Source organism: Lepus europaeus, chromosome 1 (genome assembly GCF_033115175.1).
Source record: "Lepus europaeus isolate LE1 chromosome 1, mLepTim1.pri, whole genome shotgun sequence".
Taxonomy (NCBI): Eukaryota; Metazoa; Chordata; class Mammalia; order Lagomorpha; family Leporidae; genus Lepus; species Lepus europaeus.
Window position 1 is genome coordinate 34,812,501 of NC_084827.1, and position 22,858 is coordinate 34,835,358.

A 22,858-nucleotide genomic window follows, 5' to 3' on the forward strand; every position below is an offset into this window, starting at 1 on the left:
TATTTTATTGCAGTGATACATCTTATCATTGAGCTTGTCTCAGAGTAATGATTCCTGCATATAAAAGTCTGTGTCAGTAGGAACTTATCTGGGAGGAATTGCAACTTTAGCTGGGGGGTGGGGGGAGGAAGGGAGAACTTTTATAGCTTTCCTTATGTTAAAAGGTCAGAGAAAACAAATAACACTTCATCTTTTTGTCAATAAGAGAATTGAGGTCACAGTTGCCTCGACAGTAACAAGTTACTGAAACCATAAATTAGAGGGCCCATGGTGTCTCTTTAAAGTCCTGTGGACACTGTTAGCAATGGACTAGTGCCAACAGCTGTGAAGGGGTGAAGGGTTCTCAAAGCGAAGTGCCTGCCAGGATTGTCTACACACTTCATGCATTCCCAGTGAGGTCCAGTTAGTGCCCCCTGCAATCTGCCATCATCAATCTAATTCAATAGAGTGACAGAGACCAGGCAGAGTGAAACGCTGAACTCTGCCACGGAGTCGGCATCTACACTTGCACTGGGTCTCATTACAACTGACGGACCCTACTTTTCCATCAGTCAGACACAGCAGAAAAAAAAAAAAAAAGAAAAAGAAAAAGAAAAGAGGCATAATTGGTCACACTGCAGAGTGTATCATCAGCTACACTCTCACGTGTTAGTCTACCATTTATAGATGGTAAACAGGTTTACAAACAGCTTTTGAAACCACAGCAGTGATGATGCCTTTGATTTGCTTGATTATTTAAATGTTTTTGGCAGCAACAACATGATGAATTTAAAGCCATTTAAGATGTACTAAAGTGTGAAGAAATGTCATATGTTTAATTAAATGAAAGAAGTATTAATCTGATTAAGAAAAATTCATCTTTAGGATGAAATATTAAAGGAAACCTTAAAGAATTAGCAAAAACAGAACAAGAGTGAGACTTTGTGTGATTTGATCACTTACCAATCAGTTCATGAATTCTATTTATTTTTGGCCGAATTTGTCTCAATATTATCAAAAAAAATTTAAAAACTCTTTGCCATTACCCCAAAGACAAATATTATGAAATTTCCTAAGATTTTGAAATACAAATGTATCAGAAGCAGAAAAGAGTTATTTTTCAGGGCGTTATATTACAGGTATGGTGTTGTAAAGACTGGCTTTTTGCTACACTATAAAATCTCATGAAAGACAAAAAAAAATCAAGATTCACTCATGTAAAAACTGTATCTGTAATAAATTCATACCTAATTGGGGGTTTGGTCTAATTTGTATTAGAAAATCCTTAGATTTGATAGTTTGGGGATATCCAAATGTATACGATGTGGCCCCAAGGCTGTGTAAGTCCAAGTGATAAGTACATAAGTCTGCAGCTATCCATTCTGAGTTATCAGTCGTTGTCATTGTTAAAAATAACCTAAAATTCATCTAACTAGTCAGTGTGTTACCGAAGACAATAAGATGTGGTCTGAGAGAGGCAGGATCTGTTCAAGACTTGCTTTAACACACCAGAAATCTGAGGAAGGCGTCCACGAAGTGAGCATTTGACAAACCTGTATTTCTAACTGTTGCACCACCTGCATTTGCACTCGACACTGAGCAGTGCTTCGGTCATCCAAAGCATGTTCATTATTAAGGTGCCTAAACAAACACAAAACAGAATGTTAAGGGTTGCCTATCTCAGTGGCACATCCTCCACCCAAACAGCATCACACTGCAGTCACATGTTCTTCTGCAGTAGCAAAATGGAATGCTTTGAAACTATAAAGAAAAAGGTTAAATATGCTTACATGTTTAGTGAAAATTATTTATGTGCTATAAAGAGACACTTCAAATGGCAGAAAATGACATGGTCCCTGAGCTTTTCTGTTATTACAAAAATATTTCTCCAAACCATTTACAGAGTAATAGTAGAAATCACTAGATGTATTTCAAACACTGATGCCATTTTTTTTAAAAAACGGGTATCTTATGAATGTATGAACCAAAAGTAATTCTGAAGAGAATGAAGGCAATTCTGTATCCCATTTCTGTTAAAACAGTTTGTTGTTTCTGTGATGTTTATTAGTGAGCAATGCCTTATTTCACCAGGATGTGGTGTGAATTCTGTAAAGACGGTAAATTACTATCCCATGGAAACATCAATGGTCATGAAGAATGATGATTTACTGTCAGTAGTAAACTGTATTGAAGATTCCCATCAACAGAAATCATAAGACTGACACTGAATATCTAGAGTCCTCATTGGGAGACATCTGTCCTAAACCTACACAGAAATGGGGAATGATAAGACGTCTTAATGATCTTACCCTAATCTTGAATATGTGTTCATCTATTATTATTATCATTACATAATGTCTGCAGAGATCTCTTTAATGAGTGGTATGTTAATACACCAAAACTAATTTAGTAGAGTAGCATCTCTGATGAATGTGAAAATATTTGATAATAGGCACTTTGTAATCTGTAATATATAATTATTCAAAACCTTTCAAAATTAAAAAAAGCAATCTTCAAATAATTCAATATTCTTTGGTGCATCTGTTTTGCCAATGGACAAACTAAGATTTAAGAGATATTTTTACCATTCCTTCATATATGTAGAAAGGCATATTCAGAAAATTAAATAATAATTTATATAATTACCCATGTGGGCTCAAGTATCATTTGGAATGGCGAATAGTCTAAGAAGTTATCATAGCCCTGAGTATCCTGAATTCAACAGCTATTTTATACCCATTGCAATTATTTGCTTGTATTTTTGAAGTTAAGAAATGAAGCAGACAAAAATATCTAGACAGACGTGCATGTAATACACATAAGGAAGAAATCAGATGAATGTTGCTGTGGAGGAACTAATTTAAAAACAGTTAGGTATATTTGTTAGTAGGTCTAGAATTCAGCAGTCAGAAGCATTTCCCCCATTCTGCTCCAAACCTTGATAAATCAGTTCTCCTCACTAATCATAACAACAAAACCTGGTATCTCAGCAATACTGGCTGAGATTGCTGTTGGCTGACAAGAAGCTGTGGACTAAAATAGTGAGGTGGGCAGGTTGGAGGTGTGTGGCTAGAGTGTGGCAGGGGCTTGTCCACTACACCTGAGTGCTCTAAGCTCAGCTCAGCTCTGATGGTTTCCGCTTTGAACCTAACTGTGATGAGGACTAAAACTGATGTTAGAGTTAACCAGAGGTCAGCCATGGTGTGTCACCAGATTCTCATTACCAGGACAACAAACAACATGTACAGACTGGTTCCCAGGGTTTTCTTTCCAAATGTTAATGAACAATGAGACAATCTTCTATCGGTGTTAAATAATACTTCACTGCATGTACTCTTAAGGTTTAATATTGCTTTTTGTGTGTTTTTCTTTTCACTATGAACTCTTCAGTAACACACATATAATTTCCCTCAAATCAATCTAAAGGATGTATATTTTTAAAAAGGCTTCAGCTACAATGATGAGGGCACAAACAGAGCAAGTCAGACAAATATAATGTACACTTTCAGAAGAAAAAGTATATTCAGTGTGATATGTTTATTTTTATATGAAATAATTTTAAACATTTTTTACGGTTGTTTACTTTTCAGTGATAATCATTATCTTATATTTAAAGAACTAAAAAAAATGTACAAAATGTTTGCATTATGTACTTGGGTCTTAGAGACCTATTCAATTTATCTATGCAGCCTTTATTAGAATAGAGACTGTAGACTACAATAATAGTCAATGAGGTTTTGTCTTGATTGAATTTTTCAGTGGAACACAAAAGAACCTTGCCATTAAAATAGTCCTTTATTCTCCTGTATGAAGGCGAAAGGTTTTTAAAGTGTTGTGATGTTCAGTAATGAGCCTCTATCTAAATTATCATTGGTGACAAACTCACAAAGCACTTTTCGAGGACACATAGTTATGAAATGCCAGAGCTGCCACTTTCTTTCCTGTAATTATAGGCTAGCTTGCAGCCCTTCAATGATCATTTATAGAACAGCCTCCAGTGGATTACTGAGAACTTGAAAAACACATACATACCTCTGCCACATCTCCCTTCTCCTTTCCTCGCTATTGTTTACCAGTGATATGTAAAATAATAGTGCCTATTCATTCCCCATACTTAATTATGCCAATCAAAGTACAGAAATAGTGTCGGATATAAATACAATGCAATAAGACTAAATAAATAGGCTAAGTATTAACATTAAATTATGAATTTATGTATTTATGACTATTTTGTGCCCAAATTATTCTCTTTTATGTTTTTATAACTATCTCAGGTACTACATATTGCTGTTCAAAAATTCTCTATGATTTATAAATCAAGAATGAGATAATACTGAAAAATGAGAGGATTGGTGGATTTTCTCCGTCAGTGCCTAATTGCTGTTTCAAAATGCATATGCAAAGGGACATTTCATTAATCATTTAATCATGTCCCTTGCAGGAAGTTGGAACTAATGTTGCAAATACCCTTTTCATATGAATGCTCCATAATACTATCTTATGCATTTGATATATTGCCTATGTCATAAATTATGGCTGCTTCAAAAGGACCAAGTGGGGTTGTTATCCCTGAAGATGCTTGTTACAAAACCTTTATTAAGTTTCTTTTTTTTTACTTATTGCTAGTTCTATTTCACAGCTTCATACTAGCCAACAATAATACTCTTTTCTGATGGCAAAGGTCTGTAAATTACCCATGCAATCACTAACACCATTTCACAGGCCTGTTCTACTTCTACTGGTCTGCTAACAAGGCGATTACACACAAATTACTGAATGCCTATGAAATATTTAAATGCATTCTACTCTACTATGCATTAATAAGAGCAAAGCAAGCTCTGGAATTCTGGTTAGCTCCAGTCCCTAATGTCCCCTAATGAGCCTCTTACCGAGACTGCAGTTCAAACAGAGAGGTGAAGAAAAAATGCAAAGGGTGCCTTCAGAAAGGCAGCACTGAACAAACATTGTGTGAGCCAGTTCTAATTTATGGGTCACTTTATAGGTATATTGATTTTTGTTTTCAAAATGGAATAAATGATGTGGTCGACTGACGTTCTTTCAAAACTGCATTGAATCTGGGTGCTGGGTAGGTAGTATGAACTAGGAAAAAAATGTAGATAGGTAGTCAAATTCTCTCTAAAAATAATTAAGCAAGCATTTGGGGATGATAAAAAGTAGAAAGGATCCTACTAATTTATTTGTTGCACAATTCTCTTTAACAGAGCTTTTATGGTTATGAATGCATGTGGTAATTTCAATTATATACACACCAGATTAGCAATTCAATTTAAAGCTCTAGATTTTTTAAAATTCATTTAAAGTTCCAGCATTTTATACGCTAAAAAGGGACCAGATTTAAATCCAAGTATGTCAGAGACTATTTTAACAAAATGTTTCACTTGCATATCACTGGTGTGTGATTTATTTTGCATCAAGCTTTTTATGTTTAAACACTGACAGGAGTTTAAATACAAAATGTTAGCTGTCACTATTCATTTAGCTGATTATGTGAGATGCCTTAGTTTTGAGAGATGGGGGCACTGTCACCAAAAGAAACAACATTCTGACAAGTTCAAAGAATGCCTTCTTGAGGTCATAATTTTGTAGCCATGCTGCCTAGTCAAAGACAAAGAAATAGACAATACACACTAAGTAAGGGCATAATTTTTGAGTAGTCAGCTGCAAGAAAGGACAACAAATTTTTCTTCAATAAACTATTCTGTTTCCACTACCGCTTATGGTGCTCTGCATATAGCATCAATCCTGAAAAATTCAGCTTGTAGCAAACTAAATTATGTCCATCAAATAATCAACCTTTAATATACTGATATTTTTATGGATACTAACCAATGTGCCTCTCTTAAAGGAATGCATCTATTTCCCTCCTTGTCTCTCAACCATGTTGTGTTTGCTGGCATGTGCACACAGAGGTTCAAGAACACTTGTCTGCTAACTGGAATGCTATATTTAAACCTTTTGGCTTAAGCTCTAAAAGACATTCCAACTATATTCAAGCTGATGTAGATCCAGTGGAATGATAATTAATTTTGCAGACAAACTATACTAAAGTTTTGTCAGATGCTATTACACTCTGACATTTATAAGACAGTAATGAAGGACTAGTATTACATGCTTTTAGTGATCTAGTGAGATCCTCAATTACTGGTCAAAAAAAAATGGTTAGCTTCTATTAACACCTATTTTAAAGTTCAAAATTTTCCTAAATGTTCTTAGCCTGGACTTCCTTCTTCATTCTGTGCACTAGTACTTCTATTTTCATCTTGCTGTTATGAATGACAGCTGCTATTTTAGGCATTTTCCCCATCGAAATGAATGCCTCACTTGAATATTAAGGAATGTATATAAGAACATGAATGTATGTAACACATGAGAATATGTCTATGTTATACATAAGCAATTGTTCTCTGATATATTTTCATTTGGCAAAAATAAAGGGATTCTACCAATCTGTTTGGGGATGTAATGTGCAAAAGGGAATTTGGGATTCTTAGTATCTACTATCCCTTGTTATTTAACATATACAGGCTAAATACTGCTACTGGTTGGTTTCCTTTTATTTATTTATTTATTTTTTGCAAACAATGGGTAAGTTATCTAATTCTGAATTACAGCTGAGGCTGTAAAATTTATTTCTAGTGTATTTCAGAATTAAAAATGCCACCACAAGATTTTCTAAAAAACTTTTAAATAAATACTCGATATAAACTTTTGTGAGAATGTGGAAACAAGGAAACTGAGGCCAAAAAATCTTTCACAGGTTTTTGATTTGGCTGACAACTTTCCCTCCAAAACCTCAGTTCCCTCCATTATTATAAAAGATAAACTGAGTCTTCTTAGGAAATCTGTGTAAGTGGTGTTGCTTTCTTCATCTCATTGTCCACCTAGATACCAAATAAACATTTTCTCCTGAACAACTGAAGTTACTTCACTTAATAAAACATAGTATTTTATTTCTCCCAACTTTCTCAGATATTTTTTAAAGAAAAAGGACATACCAGTATGAAAAATAATTCTAATGTTAATTTTGATACAATATAGTGACATTAGCTCTATTAACATAATTTATAACAGATCTTTGAGTTAAAGAATCTTAAGCCTATCACAACAAAAATGGACTAAAATTAAAATCTACTGTCTTTAGGTCTATCATCTCCATAAAGTTAATGGATTGGAAAAATCATCAGTCTTTGGAACCAAAGTTGATATTTAATTGAAAGAAAATGTCTTTAAATTGCAATTTCTTAAATTTTTAAAAAACACAGGCATGAATATGAAAAAAAGACCGCGGAGACTAAAATTAGGGTTCATGTTCATCTGCTTGCTAGTAACAAAGAATCTAAATATCTGAGATGCATAAAAATGCTCCTCTCCATGTGCTATAAAAGAAATCATATAAAGGAATGATATGTTATTTTTTCCCAAATATTTACTTTGAATTTTGTTAGAAACATTAAGTTAGAACCCGAAAATGCATGGTGAGTGGGCTTATGGCTTCAATTACCATTTTTAACAAATAGCAGCAATAGTCCTGTAAATAATTTCAATCATGAGAAATAATACATTGATAAGGCTAATATATTTAAGTGAAGATATATGAAAATAAGTTATAAAAGTAATTGATATGCCTACATTCTTTCTTTTAACAGACATTAATTAGAAACTTTAGCAAAGTTACTTAACATTTTTCTAATACTTTGTTTTGTTTTCAATGGTGTAATCAGTTTCATACCCAACAAAATGACAGCTCAGAATTGTTTTGGTAAAAAAAAGAAAGGCAAAATTTCACTTAAGGCCATTTTCAAAGAGTCATTGTAGCATCTGAAGCAAATTTTTTCTTAATTGTTCAGAAATGATAAAAGATTAAAACACCTTTGTGGAAGTCTTACAGTAATTCAGTTATAAAGTTACTATCATGCCAAGTACTTGTGCCTTGCTGTTAAGGTGCTTTTGCTCTATACCCTGTAGTCAGTCTACCATTTGTAAACACATCTTTTTGATGTTTCTGCCAACATCCTGGCAACAAAGCAGTGCAATTTCAAATGAGCTAATTAACTTAATTGTTGATGAAGCATGAAACAGTTCATTCACCCTGTTAGCTGCACCATGACAACATAAGAGTCTCAGCCGGTGAAGTTACTTATCTCCATAAACCTATCTGGAGCTCTCTGTTTAGATCTCTTGTACACCAGAATTGTGCATGGAAGATGTTTCATGAAAGATGAATATTCTCACTTGAAAGAGAATCCATTAAGAATTAAACAATTGGAATAAAGAAATTAAGGATACACGAAGTTTTGAGTTTAAGTAAGAGAAGCCATGTAATCTGTTACACAGATAGGCAGCCATGTAGGTTTCCTCAGATTTCTGAGGGCAAACAGTAACATGGTGAATGAAATGTAGTCATTTATGTAAATTTCAGACACTATTCACTTTGATTTTTTTAAAATTCTTGTTGTTAGATGTATATACCTAATGTTTAAAGACTTATTTAGAGATATCAAATCTACATTTAAAAATAACCTTGCAAAATGTCTACTTAAGTAAATGTACATGACTCCATGTATTTGTGACTACTCACATAACATTACCTGAAATTTTCACTAGAAACTGGAACTTTAAGAGACTCCTATCTTACTAACATGTCTCCTAAAGATTAATGATACTGTTATAGTCAGCTAATCTTTTTTATTCATTCAAAAACCTTTATTGAATGATTTGTGAAATATTTTCATGAAAAGATGAAAACGACATGTTAAGCCCAGCCTGACGTGCAAATCCACTTGTTGGAACACACAGAAAATCTGAAGTGTGTATTACAATTGATCTTTACTTCCTTCATCCCTTGTATATTTAGAACAATATGCCTAACACTCCCACACAGTCCATTCCCCCAGCAAAACTGTAGAAAACCTACTTTAAAAACTGTCCAAAATCTTCACAAATGCTTTCACAGCCTGGCCATTTACAAACTCCATGGCCATAGAGAGTGTGAGAGGCCCCAGTCTCCTCATGTGACGAGCTGCAGCAAGAGAACACAACGTCAGATTCATCTCAGAAAGCCATAATCGTTGCAGGCTGCTAGCGCCTGTCAGGTTACGATCAGTGACAAACAGGTCAAAACAGGTCAATTCAGCTCAGAGCAGTCAGAAAAATTTAATCGTTCTATTGAATAGTTCAACTGCCAAGGCTAGATGATATTCCAATTAGAGGAGAAATAGAGCCAAAGATGGCTGTTAATAAAGGATGAAAAACTAAGAGGACTGTATAATATCATATGCTAATCCTGCCATATGACCTTAATATAACATTTTACCTCTAAATAAAAAATAGATATTCATATGTGGTCAAATGAAAAAAAAAATCAGTACTTTAAATAATACGACAGCCACTGTTAGACTTTTGGAATTTTCTTTTTTAAAACGAAGTGGACCTTCAGGATCACTGGAATTGCTGGGTAGATTTGTGTGAAGTATACATATTTCTGCAAGTTGTAATTGATTAAAAATTTTACTTAGGAAGAGTATGTATTGGCTAGATCTGTGGATAATTATCAAAGACTTTTGATAAGTGAGTATTATATTGTCTATACAGATAATAGAGAAATCAACCAACTTCTGAAATATATAATCATCAAATTAATCTCAATTAAAACAACAGCATGAGAGCATTCAGAGACATTACTATTTTATAATAATAAAAGCTAACATTAAAAATTTTCCATTATAATCAAATGAAGATTCAGGAACATTACAAAATTAAAGCATGTTGTTTTAAACTACATTTTAATTAAATATATAGATTTTTGAAAAAGATATTTGTTTGACAAAGAATTTGTTGCAGCACAGTAGATATCCATATTACCAAACAGAACAATATCAATCCACTGCACTTACATATGACATTTATAGCTACATATATTACAGTTACATATTGTTACTACTTACAGTTACATATGTAACAGCTACTATGTAATTCTACACTTATAGTTCATATTTTAAGAAGAGATTTTTGTTATGAACAGTATTTAATGTAATTTACTTTAAAAGACCTTAGCGATATGCTTAATAAATGGAACTAAATGGAGAAAATTATTTGTATGCTACTATTACAAAGACAGTATTTGTGGAAATAAACAGTAAGCTGAAAAATTTCCCAACATCATATATTTAACATTAGCAACTGAAGTCAAATGATTTTTCTGCATATATTTTTAGTGAAATTTATTCAGAAAAAGTTTATTTACAAATTCCATAGTGTCACACAAATAAAAAAGGCAAACTGGGTCTTCCATATTCTGGTTTCTATTTAAGTAGTTATGTGTTTCTATGCACATGATTTCTAAGCACATGTTTGAAACATATATTAAGGAAGCTATGTATGTATCTTTAATTATCTGAAATTAAGTAAACTCATTTTAAAATTAAAAATGGTAAAAATGTTCATAGCAATCATGTTAGGCATAGTATTCTAGTCATAAAAGTGCATTGACACTATCATTCCACATGCATGTATGAAAATAAATTTCTGCTGTCAAACTCAGCAACTGTATCCATCAAACTGGTGGTATTTGGAATGAAAACAAATACAAGAGGACTTCGAACAGTTCATGGAAAAATGGAATTAAAAGGTAAGTTTATTTTGGTGCAAAAACTTGAAATTCATGCATAATTCTTTTTCATTTATGCATTTTTCATGAGCTTTTGGAAGACCTCTCAAATAGAGATTTCGAAATTTATGAGCACCAAAGTAAATTCATCTTTTAAATTCTATTTCCACTATCTTTTTGAAGTACCCCTAATATATAAGAGAAATAAAGTAACAATTTCCATTTAGTTTGTTGTCCTACATTTTTTGAACCTGTTAAGTTACTATTTTGGTTTCATCAATGGTGACAATAAAATGTGATAAATACAGAAAACAGTACATGAGATTTACCTGTCTCGCCTTGCATTTAGAACTGAAGACTGTCCATTCACTATGGAATGATGAGTTATTGGTGGTGATGCTTTGGAAGTGGTGGAGGAGGTAGTTGAGGAGGAATTGTTAGTAGTGAGGTCTAGCCCTCCATGTTTAATGCCATTGTCTTCCATACTGTGAACTCCAGTCACTTCCTTCCATAACTGCTGAATTTCAGCAGGACTTAATCCAGCTATAAAAGGAAAGAAAACCTCTCTAATGTATCAAGGTAAAATTCATATTATGATCTTAGTGTTATTAATGGAATATTATCTTCAACAAAAGTGATGTTATCAGCATTAATTAATACACAATAAAAATCACTTTGACATTCTCAGCACCATAGGCTTTGTCTTAAAGAATTAGTTATTTGCTGGACTGCCAATTTGAAATAGTACTGAGAATATTATCAAGGACTAATAGAAAATAAACAAAAAGCTCTAATTTTTTATAAAAGATTTATTCGTTTATTTGAAAGGCAGAGTTACAGAGAGAGGGGAAAGACAGAAAGAGGGAGAGAGAGAGAAAGGGAGAGAGAGAGAGAGTTAGCTTCCATCTGCTGGTTCTCACTCCAAATGGCCACAACAGCTAGAGGTGGGCCAGGCAAAAGTCAGGAGGCAGGAGATTCTTCCAGGTCTCCCATGTGGGTGCAGAGGTCCCCACAGTTAGATCATCTTGCACTGCTTTCCCAGAGACATTAGCAAGAAGCTGGATCAGAAGTGGGGCAACTGGGACTCAAACTGGTGCCCACATGGGATGCTGGTGTCACAGGTGGTGGCTTTACACACAATGCCTGCCCCAAACTATTCAACTTTTAGGAGTAGATTTTACTTATTGCTAGCATTAAGTTTTTATAAAGGACTAAAAACGAGATGATTTCAGAAATAATACATACTGAGAAAATAAAAAGAAATTAAATTCAGGAGGGAAGAAATGTCAGGGAAAAACAGTAGCATGGTTCAGAAGGAAAGGATATTTTTGACAGTTATCTGGTTATTTTAATCTTTCTTGGACAGGTGAACTGAAGAACTAAGTTCCATTTTGGGGTTCTCGATAAACCAGTATCCTACCTACATGGATCACCTAAGCATACTATCTAAACTTCTTCTATCTTTGACCGATGGTAGAGTAACAACCAACTTAAACAATTCCTTCCTTCAGATTATGTAAATTTACCTGATCTTGTAAAAATGAAAATAGAAAAGCTAGACATGGTCCCTTAGTTTTTTTTTTTTTTTTTTAATTTGACCGGTAGAGTTATAAACAGTGAGAGAGAGACAGAGAGAAAAGGTCTTCCTTTCCGTTGGTTCACTCCCCAAATGGCCGCTACAGCCAGCACTGAACCGATCTGAAGCCAGGAGCCAGGTGCTTCCTCCTGGTCTCCCATGCAGATGCAGGAGCTCAAGCACTTGGGCCGTCCTCCACTGCCTTCCTTGGCCACAGCAGAGAGCTGGACTGGAAGAGGAGCAACCAGGACTAGAACCTGGTGCCCATATGGGCTGCCAGCAGGGCAGGCAGAGGATTAACCTAGTGAGTCACGGCACCAGCCCCTGAGGTATTGAGAGAGTGTTATTTATAGTAGCTGACTTATAAAATAGTCCTTATATGAGTATGTGCCAAGTACCATGCCTTTGTTTTTTATATACTTTATGCTCTTTAACTCTCTTTAAAAAAAAAAAAAAGATTTGTTTATTTAGTTACTTGAGAAGTACAGTTACAGGCAGAGAGGGGAAAGACAGAGAAAGAGGCTGTCCATCTACTGGCTCACTCCTCAAATGGCCACAATGGCCAGAGCTGGACTGATCTGAAGTCAGGTGCCTCTTCCACATTTCCCACATGGGTGCTGGGGCCTTAGCACTTGGGGCCATCTTCCATTGCTTTCCCAGGCCATCATCAGGCCTGGGAGCCACCAGAGCACTGGCCGTGGTCACAAAGTTTATACGTGGTAAAGCTGTGATATAACTCGAGGAAGCCTGGCTTGAGTTCCTTTGATATTAGAATACAATATTAAGAAAATATTAAGACTACTGAGTAAAGTTATACAGAGGAGATGAACCTATAATTATCATTATTAACATTTTTGAGCATTTACTATATTCTGGTACCTTATTAAATTCCTTAAATTCATTATCTCAGTTAATCTCACTTAAGGTTAGGAATCCTTATATTTTACAGATGAGCACAAAGAGGCTCTAAAAGGTTAAAAATGTTGCCCCAAATATTTCAACTCATTTCCAGTGGATAAATTTCAGATTCAATGTCCTGAGTCTATAAGTCTATGTCCTTGACTGTGATCTAAAACATCCAGCATAGAGATAGAAGTGCTACTCAAACTATCCACCCAGACCTTGTTCCCCCACCTAACACATATCTATATGAGATGCTAGAGTGATGTTGATTAGTCAAGAGATGTGTGGTGTAGGGTGGGTTGAAATGGGGAGGAGGGATACAAGGGAAAAATAATAGAATATGATGGTGATACAGTGAACTCTCTCAACCTCACATCCCTGCAAGTGGAAGAATCCCTGATCTAGACATAGTGGTAAACAGGCAACAGCAACACCACTGTCACTATTCCAAACATAATTTCTGATCAACTTATTTATCACAGAGGTAACTTTAAATTGCTATGCCTACCATAATTTAACAGAGGTAGTTTTACCAAAAGCTATCAGTTCAGTGATTCTGGCTCTTCAAGACTTTAAGACACAACCTGAGACTTAATTGAAAAATCAAAAATGGATCTTAGTAGAGAAAGGGGCTAGGAATGGGAAAGAGAGGAGGAAGAGGGGTGGGAGTGTGGATGGGAGGGCAGGTATGATGGGAAGAATCACCATATTCCTAAAGTTGTACTTATGAAATGCATGAAGTTTGTATTCCTTAAATAAAAGGTTTATATGAAAAAAAAAGAAAAGATAGGATAAAGTCAGTGCTGTGATGTAGCAGGTAAAGTAAGTCAGTGCTGTGATGTAGCAGGTAAAGTTAGCACCCACTTGGATGCCAATTTGAGTCCCTGATGCTCCACTTCCAATTTGGCTTCCTGCTAATCCACCTGGGGAAGCAGCAGAAGATAGCCCAAGTACTTGGGCCTTGGCACCCGCCTGGGAGACCCAGAAGCTCTTGGCTCCTGGCTTACTATAGACCCAGCACTGGCCATTGTGGCCACTTGGGGTGTGAACCAGCAGATGGAAAAGCTCTCTCTTCCCTCTCTCTGTCCTTTTCTCTCCCTCTGTAACTCTGCCTTTCAAATAAATAAATAAATCTTTTTTTTTGAAGAAAGGATAACAGGTTTTAAAAACTAGTTTTTCTATAACAATAGCGTGGATATATAAATACAGGTATTTTCTCTGTTACATAAGAAACACTTTTCCTATAAGGATAATTAATTATTGCTTTAATTCTAGCTTTAACTAGAATCCTGAGACTTTTAGGATTGTGCCTCTGGTTACCTATCTGTAGGTGTTACGTGTCCATCAGTGAGTCCTTTTTGGTGATCACATCAGCATGTCTTCTGTATCAGAACTCTCACCATCCACCTGCTACCTGCTGCTTCTGCTTCACCATCAACTGTTGCCTGGATTGATGCTGGAACTTCTACCTGTGTTCCCACTGTTACCTTGCCTTGAATATTCATGGATTTACTCTTCACATGGCAACCAAAAATTATGTCTTTAAACATAAATTGGGTCATTTCAATTCCTAAGCAAAACCTTCAAAGTCTTTCAAGGACTCTTAGGAAAAATATAGCAAGAAAAAACAAAAGCAACAAAACAATCCTTACTGTGGCCTATTTGGTGCTATATTCATTGTTCAGTTGTTTCTTTTCTCTCTGACCTCATCCATCATTCTCTATCGACATTTCGATTTATTGTATCTACCTTCGGCTACTTCTTCAAAGAATAAAAGTTTCTTCCCCTTTCAAGCCTCTGCACTGGCTGCTCCCAAGCTCTGGCTACTCTTGATCATTGCATGGCTTCCCCTCTTTCTTTACTTAGATGGTTCAGAGGTCACCTTCTCTGAGAAGTCTTTGGCCACACTCTCAGTCACTGCGCTTCCACACCCTACCTTCTAGCATTCCTTAACTCCTCACCCTACTTTATTATTTTTTTGCAGTTTTTATTTGCTTCAGAAATTCAATATCTATCTATGTATCGATCTATCTATCCATATATCTATTATCTATCATCTATCTATGTTGTTTCCATCTAGCAGTTTACTTCTTGTTAACAGCAGTTTTTTCTCCACTACAGTTTATATCTCAGAAGAGTAGATACCCACTGGCTTGAGCAGTGCCTGGGAAGTGCTTAGTAAATGTTGACTTCATTGATTAAAATGAAGTCATACAGTTCATACAGACATGGCAGTTCCCACATGGAAATTGTGTTGCTCTTAAGGGGCATTCTATTAATGAGCATTGCTATCTGTGAAACCATTGTCTAAAGAACAATAAATGATACTAGCTGATTATAGCAAAGTGAGTGGCTAATAACATTTTATATCTTGGGTAAAGATTTAAATGATTTTAGAGATCCTACCAGTTAGTGATATTAATAATTTAGTTTTTGAATTCTATTTATACCATGATTAATATCAGCATTCACTTACCTTCTAAAAGTAGACTTCCATGGTATTATTTATTGGTATTAAAAATTAGTGAAATTGCCATGCTATTGCCATTATAAGGTAACAAATGCTGGGAACTTAGCAGGCACACAAAAAAGATTTAATAAACTGTTCACTATACAAATAACATTTCTTAGTTAAATATAGAAGGAAATTGCTTTTGAGTATTATGGTTAAGGAAGGGGCAGAGAATGAAAGAGATCAAGGAGTTTCTTCTTAGTAATAGTGACTCTCAAAAGTGCACACCAGAGTCACCTGGAGATATTCAAAAACTTCTAGTGCCCTAACCACAGCCCAGGTCAATGAAACCACGATTCTCTGGGTGGGACACAGGCATCAGCCGTTTTTAAAACCCCACAGGTGACTCAAAATGCAGATGATTCAAAATGCAGACAATTTGGCAAGAGAGTATTAAATACAATTACCTTGCTCTTAGAAGAAAGTTATCACATCTAAAAACTGTCTTTATCTGTTTTACAGATACCCAATATTTATAAACATGAAACTAGCCAATCAATTTTATAGCCTAGGCTTACCAACTGATCTCTAGCCCATAACCCCCTTCCCTTTAAACTTCAGGCTTTCTGTTATTTCCTTGAAACCTTATCAGATTTCTCAGACCTTCCACATTCAAAACTAAGATCCTGTTTAAATAGCTTCCCAATCCCCCAAAACCCAACTGACTAACTTTTGCAGTTTTATTCATTCTGTTTTATTTTTCAGTGTTTTTTGCGTGCCAGGCACTATGTGCTTCACTCATGATCACTAACACCGTAAGTTGACATTATTATTTCTGTGGACTTTAATAAATCAGTGCCAGGCCGGCGCCGCAGCTCAATAGGCTAATCCTCTGCCTTGCGGCGCCGGCACACCAGGTTCTAGTCCCAGTCGGGGCACCGATCCTGTCCCGGTTGCCCCTCTTCCAGGTTAGCTCTCTGCTGTGGCCCAGGAGTGCAGTGGAGGATAGCCCAAGTGCTTGGGCCCTGCACCCCATGGGAGACCAGGATAAGCACCTGGCTCCTGGCTTCGGATCAGCGTGGTGCGCCGGCTGCAGCGTGCCTACCGCGGCGGCCATTGGAGGGTGAACCAACGGCAAAGGAAGACCTTTCTCTCTATCTCTCTCTCTCACTGTCCACTCTGCCTGTCAAAAAAAAAAAAATAAAAATAAATAAATAAATAAATAAATAAAATCGACCGGTGCCGCAGCTCAATAGGCTAATCCTCCGCCTAGCAGCGCCGGCACACCGGGTTCTAATCCCGGTCGGGGCACCGGATTCTGTCCCGGTTGCCCCTCTTCCAGGCCAGCTCTCTGCTGTGGCCCGGGAAGGCAGTGGAGGATGGCCACTTGGGCCCTGCACCCAATGGGAGACCAGGAGAAGCACCTGGCTCCTGCCATTGGATCAGCGCGGTGCGCCGGCCGCAGCGCGCCTACCGCGGCGGCCATTGGAGGGTGAACCAACGGCAAAAAGGAAGACCTTTCTCTCTGTCTCTCTCTCTCACTGTCCACTCTGCCTGTCAAAAAAAAAAAAAAAAGAAGAAAGAAAGAAAGAAAGAAAGAAAGAAAGAAAGAAAGAAAGAAAGAAAGAAAGAAAGAAAGAAAATAAATCAGAGCCAGACTTTATAGATGAGGGCACCAAGGCAGGAGAAGTTAAGTGCAAGTTCTAAAGCACATGGCAGAGCTTCCCTTACAGCTTCAGGCCATAACTCACAAATCTCCCTTAGGCTTCCATCCCTAGTCACCTGTCTAAAAGTTCAAATCCCCCAATTTCCCATTGTTGCTTTATTTTTTTTTTCCTATCTCTGCCTTTATTTGTCTCCTTGACACTCACCACTGCATTGTTTTCAATGTATGTATTACCTGTTTTCTGCACTAAAATGTGTTGTCAATGACGGCAGGGATTTGGTCTGTTCTCTCACTGTAATATCCTGAGTGCTTATGAGAGTGCCTGTAGTGAGTGAAACTCAGTGAACATTACTTGAAAGTCATTTTCAACTGGACCAGAACACTCATCTGCTAGCAGTCATGGTCTGAGCGTCAGCGGGCCAGGACACTGGAAAATAGGAACCAACTTCTATCTTAAGTGAAGATTATTTGGTTTCTCTTCGTAGCTTATTTCAAGGATATATACAACACTAGCACTAAAAGGTTTATAGCTGTGTAATTTTAAATTTCTAAAACAAAAAACAATTGAGAAGCCCTATTCTGCTTTTGGATAATGACGGGCTTATTCTTATTCACTGCCACTACTACAAATAAGCATTGAAAGATTTGTTTTCACAGGAGTTGAGTGAACAAAAGGATGTCTCCTTAATCAAATTGCATATAATACCATAGGAAAGCAATTTAAAAATAATTCTATAATCCTGCATTCAGAGTCTGTGGAATAACTATAAAGTGCCAAGCACTGTGCTAAGAATTAATTAAAATTTGATAATTCATATGTAGATTATACATCCTTTGGGCACACAAGGCTGAAAATTTTCCGTGATTTCACTTATTGGTAAAAATCTCATTAGCAGTTTTTTTATTCAAAAAATAAAAGACTTTCAACATCCTTTCTTTTTCTCTGCACAGTAACTTTTTAAAGCTAAATAACTTTTATACATCATGATGCAAAGGAAGTCTACTGAGACCTTTTAGTAAGGAATTTAGTGATGCTCTGTGCTCTGCTTATTTTCCAGGGTTACTTATAATAAAAATGAATTTTGGTAGAAGTATTTTATCACAGACTTTGTTAAGCCAAATTGATAGTCAAGCCTTCGATTCTAATTATTGTGTCACGTATACTTCATTTTTCACCTGAAATTTTATATTTTGAAAAACTAGTATACTCGCATAGCCAAAACAGTTCAATGCCAGTGAAGGATATACACTGTCAAAGTAAATTTCCCTCCCAACCTTTGTCCCTGGGTGCTCCTCTCTATTTTCTGAAGTATTTCTCAGAGCTCTAAGTGCCCATTCCCAACTTGGCAAACCAAATATGCTACTGAGTTAATTTGCCAACTATCACCCAATGATATGCCAGCCTTTAAAATGCATGCATAGGGGCAGGTGTCTGGCATAGCCAGTAAGCTGCCACTTGGGATGCCTGTATCCCATACTGGAGTGCCTGGATTTTTTGAGGTCCAGCTAAACTCAGAATTCTAGTGTTTTGTTGACATGTGCCTTTGGAGACTGCAGGTGATGGCTCATGAACTTGGGTTCCTGATACTCACAAAGGAGACTCAGAATGAGTTCTTAGCTACTGGCTTTGTCCTGGCCCAGTCTTGCCTATAGTAAGCAGTTGATGGAATGAACGAGCAATTGTGGGCTCTCCCTTTCTCAAATTAATAAATAGTACAGACAACAATAAAATGCATGTCTAGTGAGATGTGAATCAAATGCACATTTTGTCCAAATGCTAAACTATAGAGAATAAAAATAGGTATTTGGTTAAAACTGAGACCAAAGAAAAATTTCTCCACCAAAGAAGAAAGTTTATCTGATGTGTGTGTGTACATTTTTAAAGTCTGAACTTTTATTTCAAAACACTGTTAATGGATTTCTAAACATGATATTTTAATGTGGCAAAGTAGCATTCTTCTTTTGGATCTTCCTTGCAATAAGAATTTCCAGGGGCTGGCATTGTGGCACAGCAGGTTAAGCTGCCACCTGTTATGGTGGCATCCCATATGGTGCCAGTTTGTGTCTTAGTTGCTCCACATCGGATCCAGCTCCCTGCTAAGGTTCCTGGGAAAGCAACAGAAGATGGCCCAAGTGTGTGGTCCCTGCCACCCATGTGGGAGACCTGGATGAAGCTGCTGGCTCCTGGCATTGGCATGGCAAAGCCCTGGCTATTGCAGCCATTTGGGGAGTGCACTAGTAGATGGAAGATCTCTCCCTGCCTCTCCTCCTCACTCTGTAACTTTGTCTAATAAGTAATTATTTTTAAAAAGATGTAAGGAAAAGGCATCAGGAAACTGGAAATTTAAAAAAAAAGGTGGGTGGGAGATGACATTGTGGCATAGAGAATAGGGAGTTGAGCTGCCACCTGCGATGTCTGCATACCTTATGGGCACCGGTTTGAGTCCCTGATGCTTTACTTCTGATACAGTTCCCTGATAATGTGCCTGGAAAAAGCAGCAGATGATGATCCAAATGCTTGGGCCCCTGCCACCCACATGGAAGAGCCAGTTGAAGCTCCTGGCTCCCATTTGGCATGGCCCAGCACTGGCTGTTGAGGTTCTGGGGAGTGAACCAGTGGAAGGAAGATCTCACTCTCTGTCTCTCCATCTCTCTTTGTAACTCTTTCAAATAAATAAATCTTTAAAAATATTTTCCAAATAAAACCTTAAAAACCTTAGTTAAACTAAATCTATTTTAAGGTTATATATTCTACTCAGTAAATAACTCTACAATTAGAATCATTATGGAATCTCAAATGTTCTGCCATATTTATATTTTTTCAAAACCTAACTCCATATACCTTAATATTTATCTCAACATACTCAACATTTATTTATTACTTATAAGTTAGTGTTTATGCATAAAATCAAAGCATTCACACGAAATCTGCAGCATTAGTCTTGCAATAATAAAAATATATTTAAATTTCAACTCACAGAGTTTCAGCATACACTGCCCCCAAAGAGAGTTTTTTCCTCTGAGTTACAAATATAAACTTTCTTGTATTTAAAATGGAGCACTAAGACGGTAACAATATTAATTGTTCATATTTTGTTGCTGCTCTCATACTTACAATGGAGATCAAAACAAGCACATGAAACAGCAAAGGATACACGATCTCCGAAGTGGTAAAACAGGCCTTTGGCTGTTTAGACTCCTTTAAGCAGAGAGTGAAGCAAGTCAGATAGCGGCTAAACAGACAGCTAAATACTGAGTCTAGACGCAATCTTCAGCACACTCCTCCCTCAGCATGAAAGATATTATTGTCAGGGTGAGTGTTGTGGCCCAGCAGATTAAGCCTCCACTTGGGATACCTGCATCCCATACCGGTGTGCTGGTTCAAGTGCAGCTGCTCCGTTTCTGGTCCAGCTCCCTGCTAATGAACCTGGGAAGGCAGCAGAAGGCTCACATACTTGTGATCTTGCTACCCGCGAATGAGACCCACATGGAGTTGTGGCTCCTGGCCCTGGTCTGGCCCAGCTGGCTGTTATGACCATTTTGGAAGTAAACCATTGGATAAAAGATCTCATATCTCTCTTTCTCTCTCTACCCCTCTCTCCCTCTCTCTAGCTCCCTCCCTCTCTCTCTCCCTCTCTCTCTCCCTTTTCTTCCCTCCCTCCCTGTTTCCCTGAGGCTCTATTTTCCAAATAAATAAATCAATATTTTTAAAAGACCTTATTATATTTTATTTCAAAGCTATTTCAATTTCTTCCAACAGTTCTCTGATTCCAAGCTCATGTATTTATATAAAGGGCTATTTCAAAATAATGTGGACTGGATGGATTCTAGCATTCCTTGTTTAGTCTTTTATATTGTTATAAAACCTGATATTTTCAATAACTTTTGGAAACTCAAAAATATGTAAAAAGTTGGAGTGAAATGAAGTGTCACCACACACATTTCAGGCGTATGTCCATACACAGTTGTCCTCATCCCCAGGAGAAATTCACCTCAGGGTCCCTAGCATATGCCTGAAACAACTGACAATACCAAGCCTTATCATTTCATGCCTTTTTTTTATCTTAACTAAGCACTTACCACACACAGTGACTATAATTTTTATAGTCTGAGACACAAAGCCAAAGTTAGCACAGATTTCTCTTTCCCACTTGTTAATCTCATTGATGGAAGATTTCTTCTCATCATAGATCTTAGCAACCACAGCGTACAGTTTTTTCTCTTTCCTTAAGTCAAGAACTTTCCCTTTTTCACTCAATGCAAATCCTTTACCATTACTGTAGGGCATATGCATGCTGCCAGCAGCACTTGTGCTTTGAGGCATTTTTAAGTGAAATAAGGGTTTCCTGAATACAAACCTACAATGCCATGGCAATCAGTATGACAACTGAGTGAGATTCGCTGAATGAAAGGATGATTTCACATCCTAGGCAAAACTGTGTGAGATTCCATAATGCTACTCAGAAAGCAAACAACCAAAAGCTTATGAAGTGCTTATTTCTGGGGCTTTTCACTTCATATTTTGGACTGTGGTTGACCACAGGTAACTGGAACTTCAGAAAGTGAAGCTGTGGAGAATGGGGAACTACTGTATTCAGTCAAACTGCATCTATGGTGTGTATTAGGATACACACATTTTTACTGATGTCAAAAGCATATCAAAGTTTAAATTGAATAATTTGATGTTTCCTAACCAGCAGATCATTTTAACAGGTCAATAAAATGGGTCACTCAGTTTAATTACTGGTTGATATATAAATTATTCTATCAATATGTTAAAGAGCTTTATAATCAGTCTATTATTCAGGATTAATTTACAAGTCTATCCTTTTGTATTTGACTTCTGTGTACCCACTTTCATTCCATAAGCAAACCATATACATGCCTAAGAGATGGTAATTTGATAGCCTATTTATATTAAAATCCAATGTAATAATAATATTCATGATAGTTTAATATATGGAATAATTTATGTTGAAATGACACAATATAATTTTAGAGAAAAACTGTAAATCTATTCTCTATCAAAAATTATTATGTTTGTTATTTTTGATTTAACATACTTTTATATAATTTAAGAAGTTTTAATTTGAATAATAGTAAGAAGAAGTTGTGTCAAATTATGAGGACAAATAAAATATGGTGGGCAGACATTGCACTCAGGGCCTATGTGCGTAGCTTGGGGAAGATACAGACAAAATTTACAGAGATCTTCCATCTTCTGGTTCATTCTCCAAACGTTTGCATCAGCCAGGGCTGGGCTACATGGAAATCAGGAGTCTGGAACTCAATTCAGGTCTACTACATGGTGGCAGGGACCCAAGGACTTGAGCTCTCACAGGGTGCACATTAACAGGAAGCTGATGTCAGAAGTGGAGCTGTCACTGCAACCCTGACATTCCAGTAAGGGATGGAGGCATCCCAAGAGTGTCTTCAGTATTGCACCAAATGCCCTCTTGTTATGTTTACTTTAAATCATGTCTAGATCACTTACAGTATCTAATGCCATGTAAATGCTTTGTAAGTAGCTGTTTTACTGTATTTATTACTTAGGGAACAATAAGAAGAAAAAGTCTGTGAATGTTCAGTACATACACAATGTTTTTTTCTGAATATTTTTGCTCTGTAGTTAGTTGAATCCATGGATCCAGCCTC

General features: G+C 36.5%; 1 protein-coding gene across 1 annotated transcript in view; it reads right to left on the reverse strand.

The window, feature by feature from the left end:
* FOXP2 (forkhead box P2) overlaps positions 1-22,858 on the reverse strand; it is a 547,305-nt gene that overhangs the window by 38,372 nt on the left and 486,075 nt on the right. The window contains exons 9-11 of the mRNA XM_062198659.1: positions 10,936-11,149; positions 8,915-9,019; positions 1,533-1,620 (exon numbers count right to left, since the gene is read on the reverse strand). Coding sequence (XP_062054643.1) covers positions 1,533-1,620; positions 8,915-9,019; positions 10,936-11,149 — 407 coding nt within the window. The remainder of the gene's footprint in view (positions 1-1,532; positions 1,621-8,914; positions 9,020-10,935; positions 11,150-22,858) is intronic.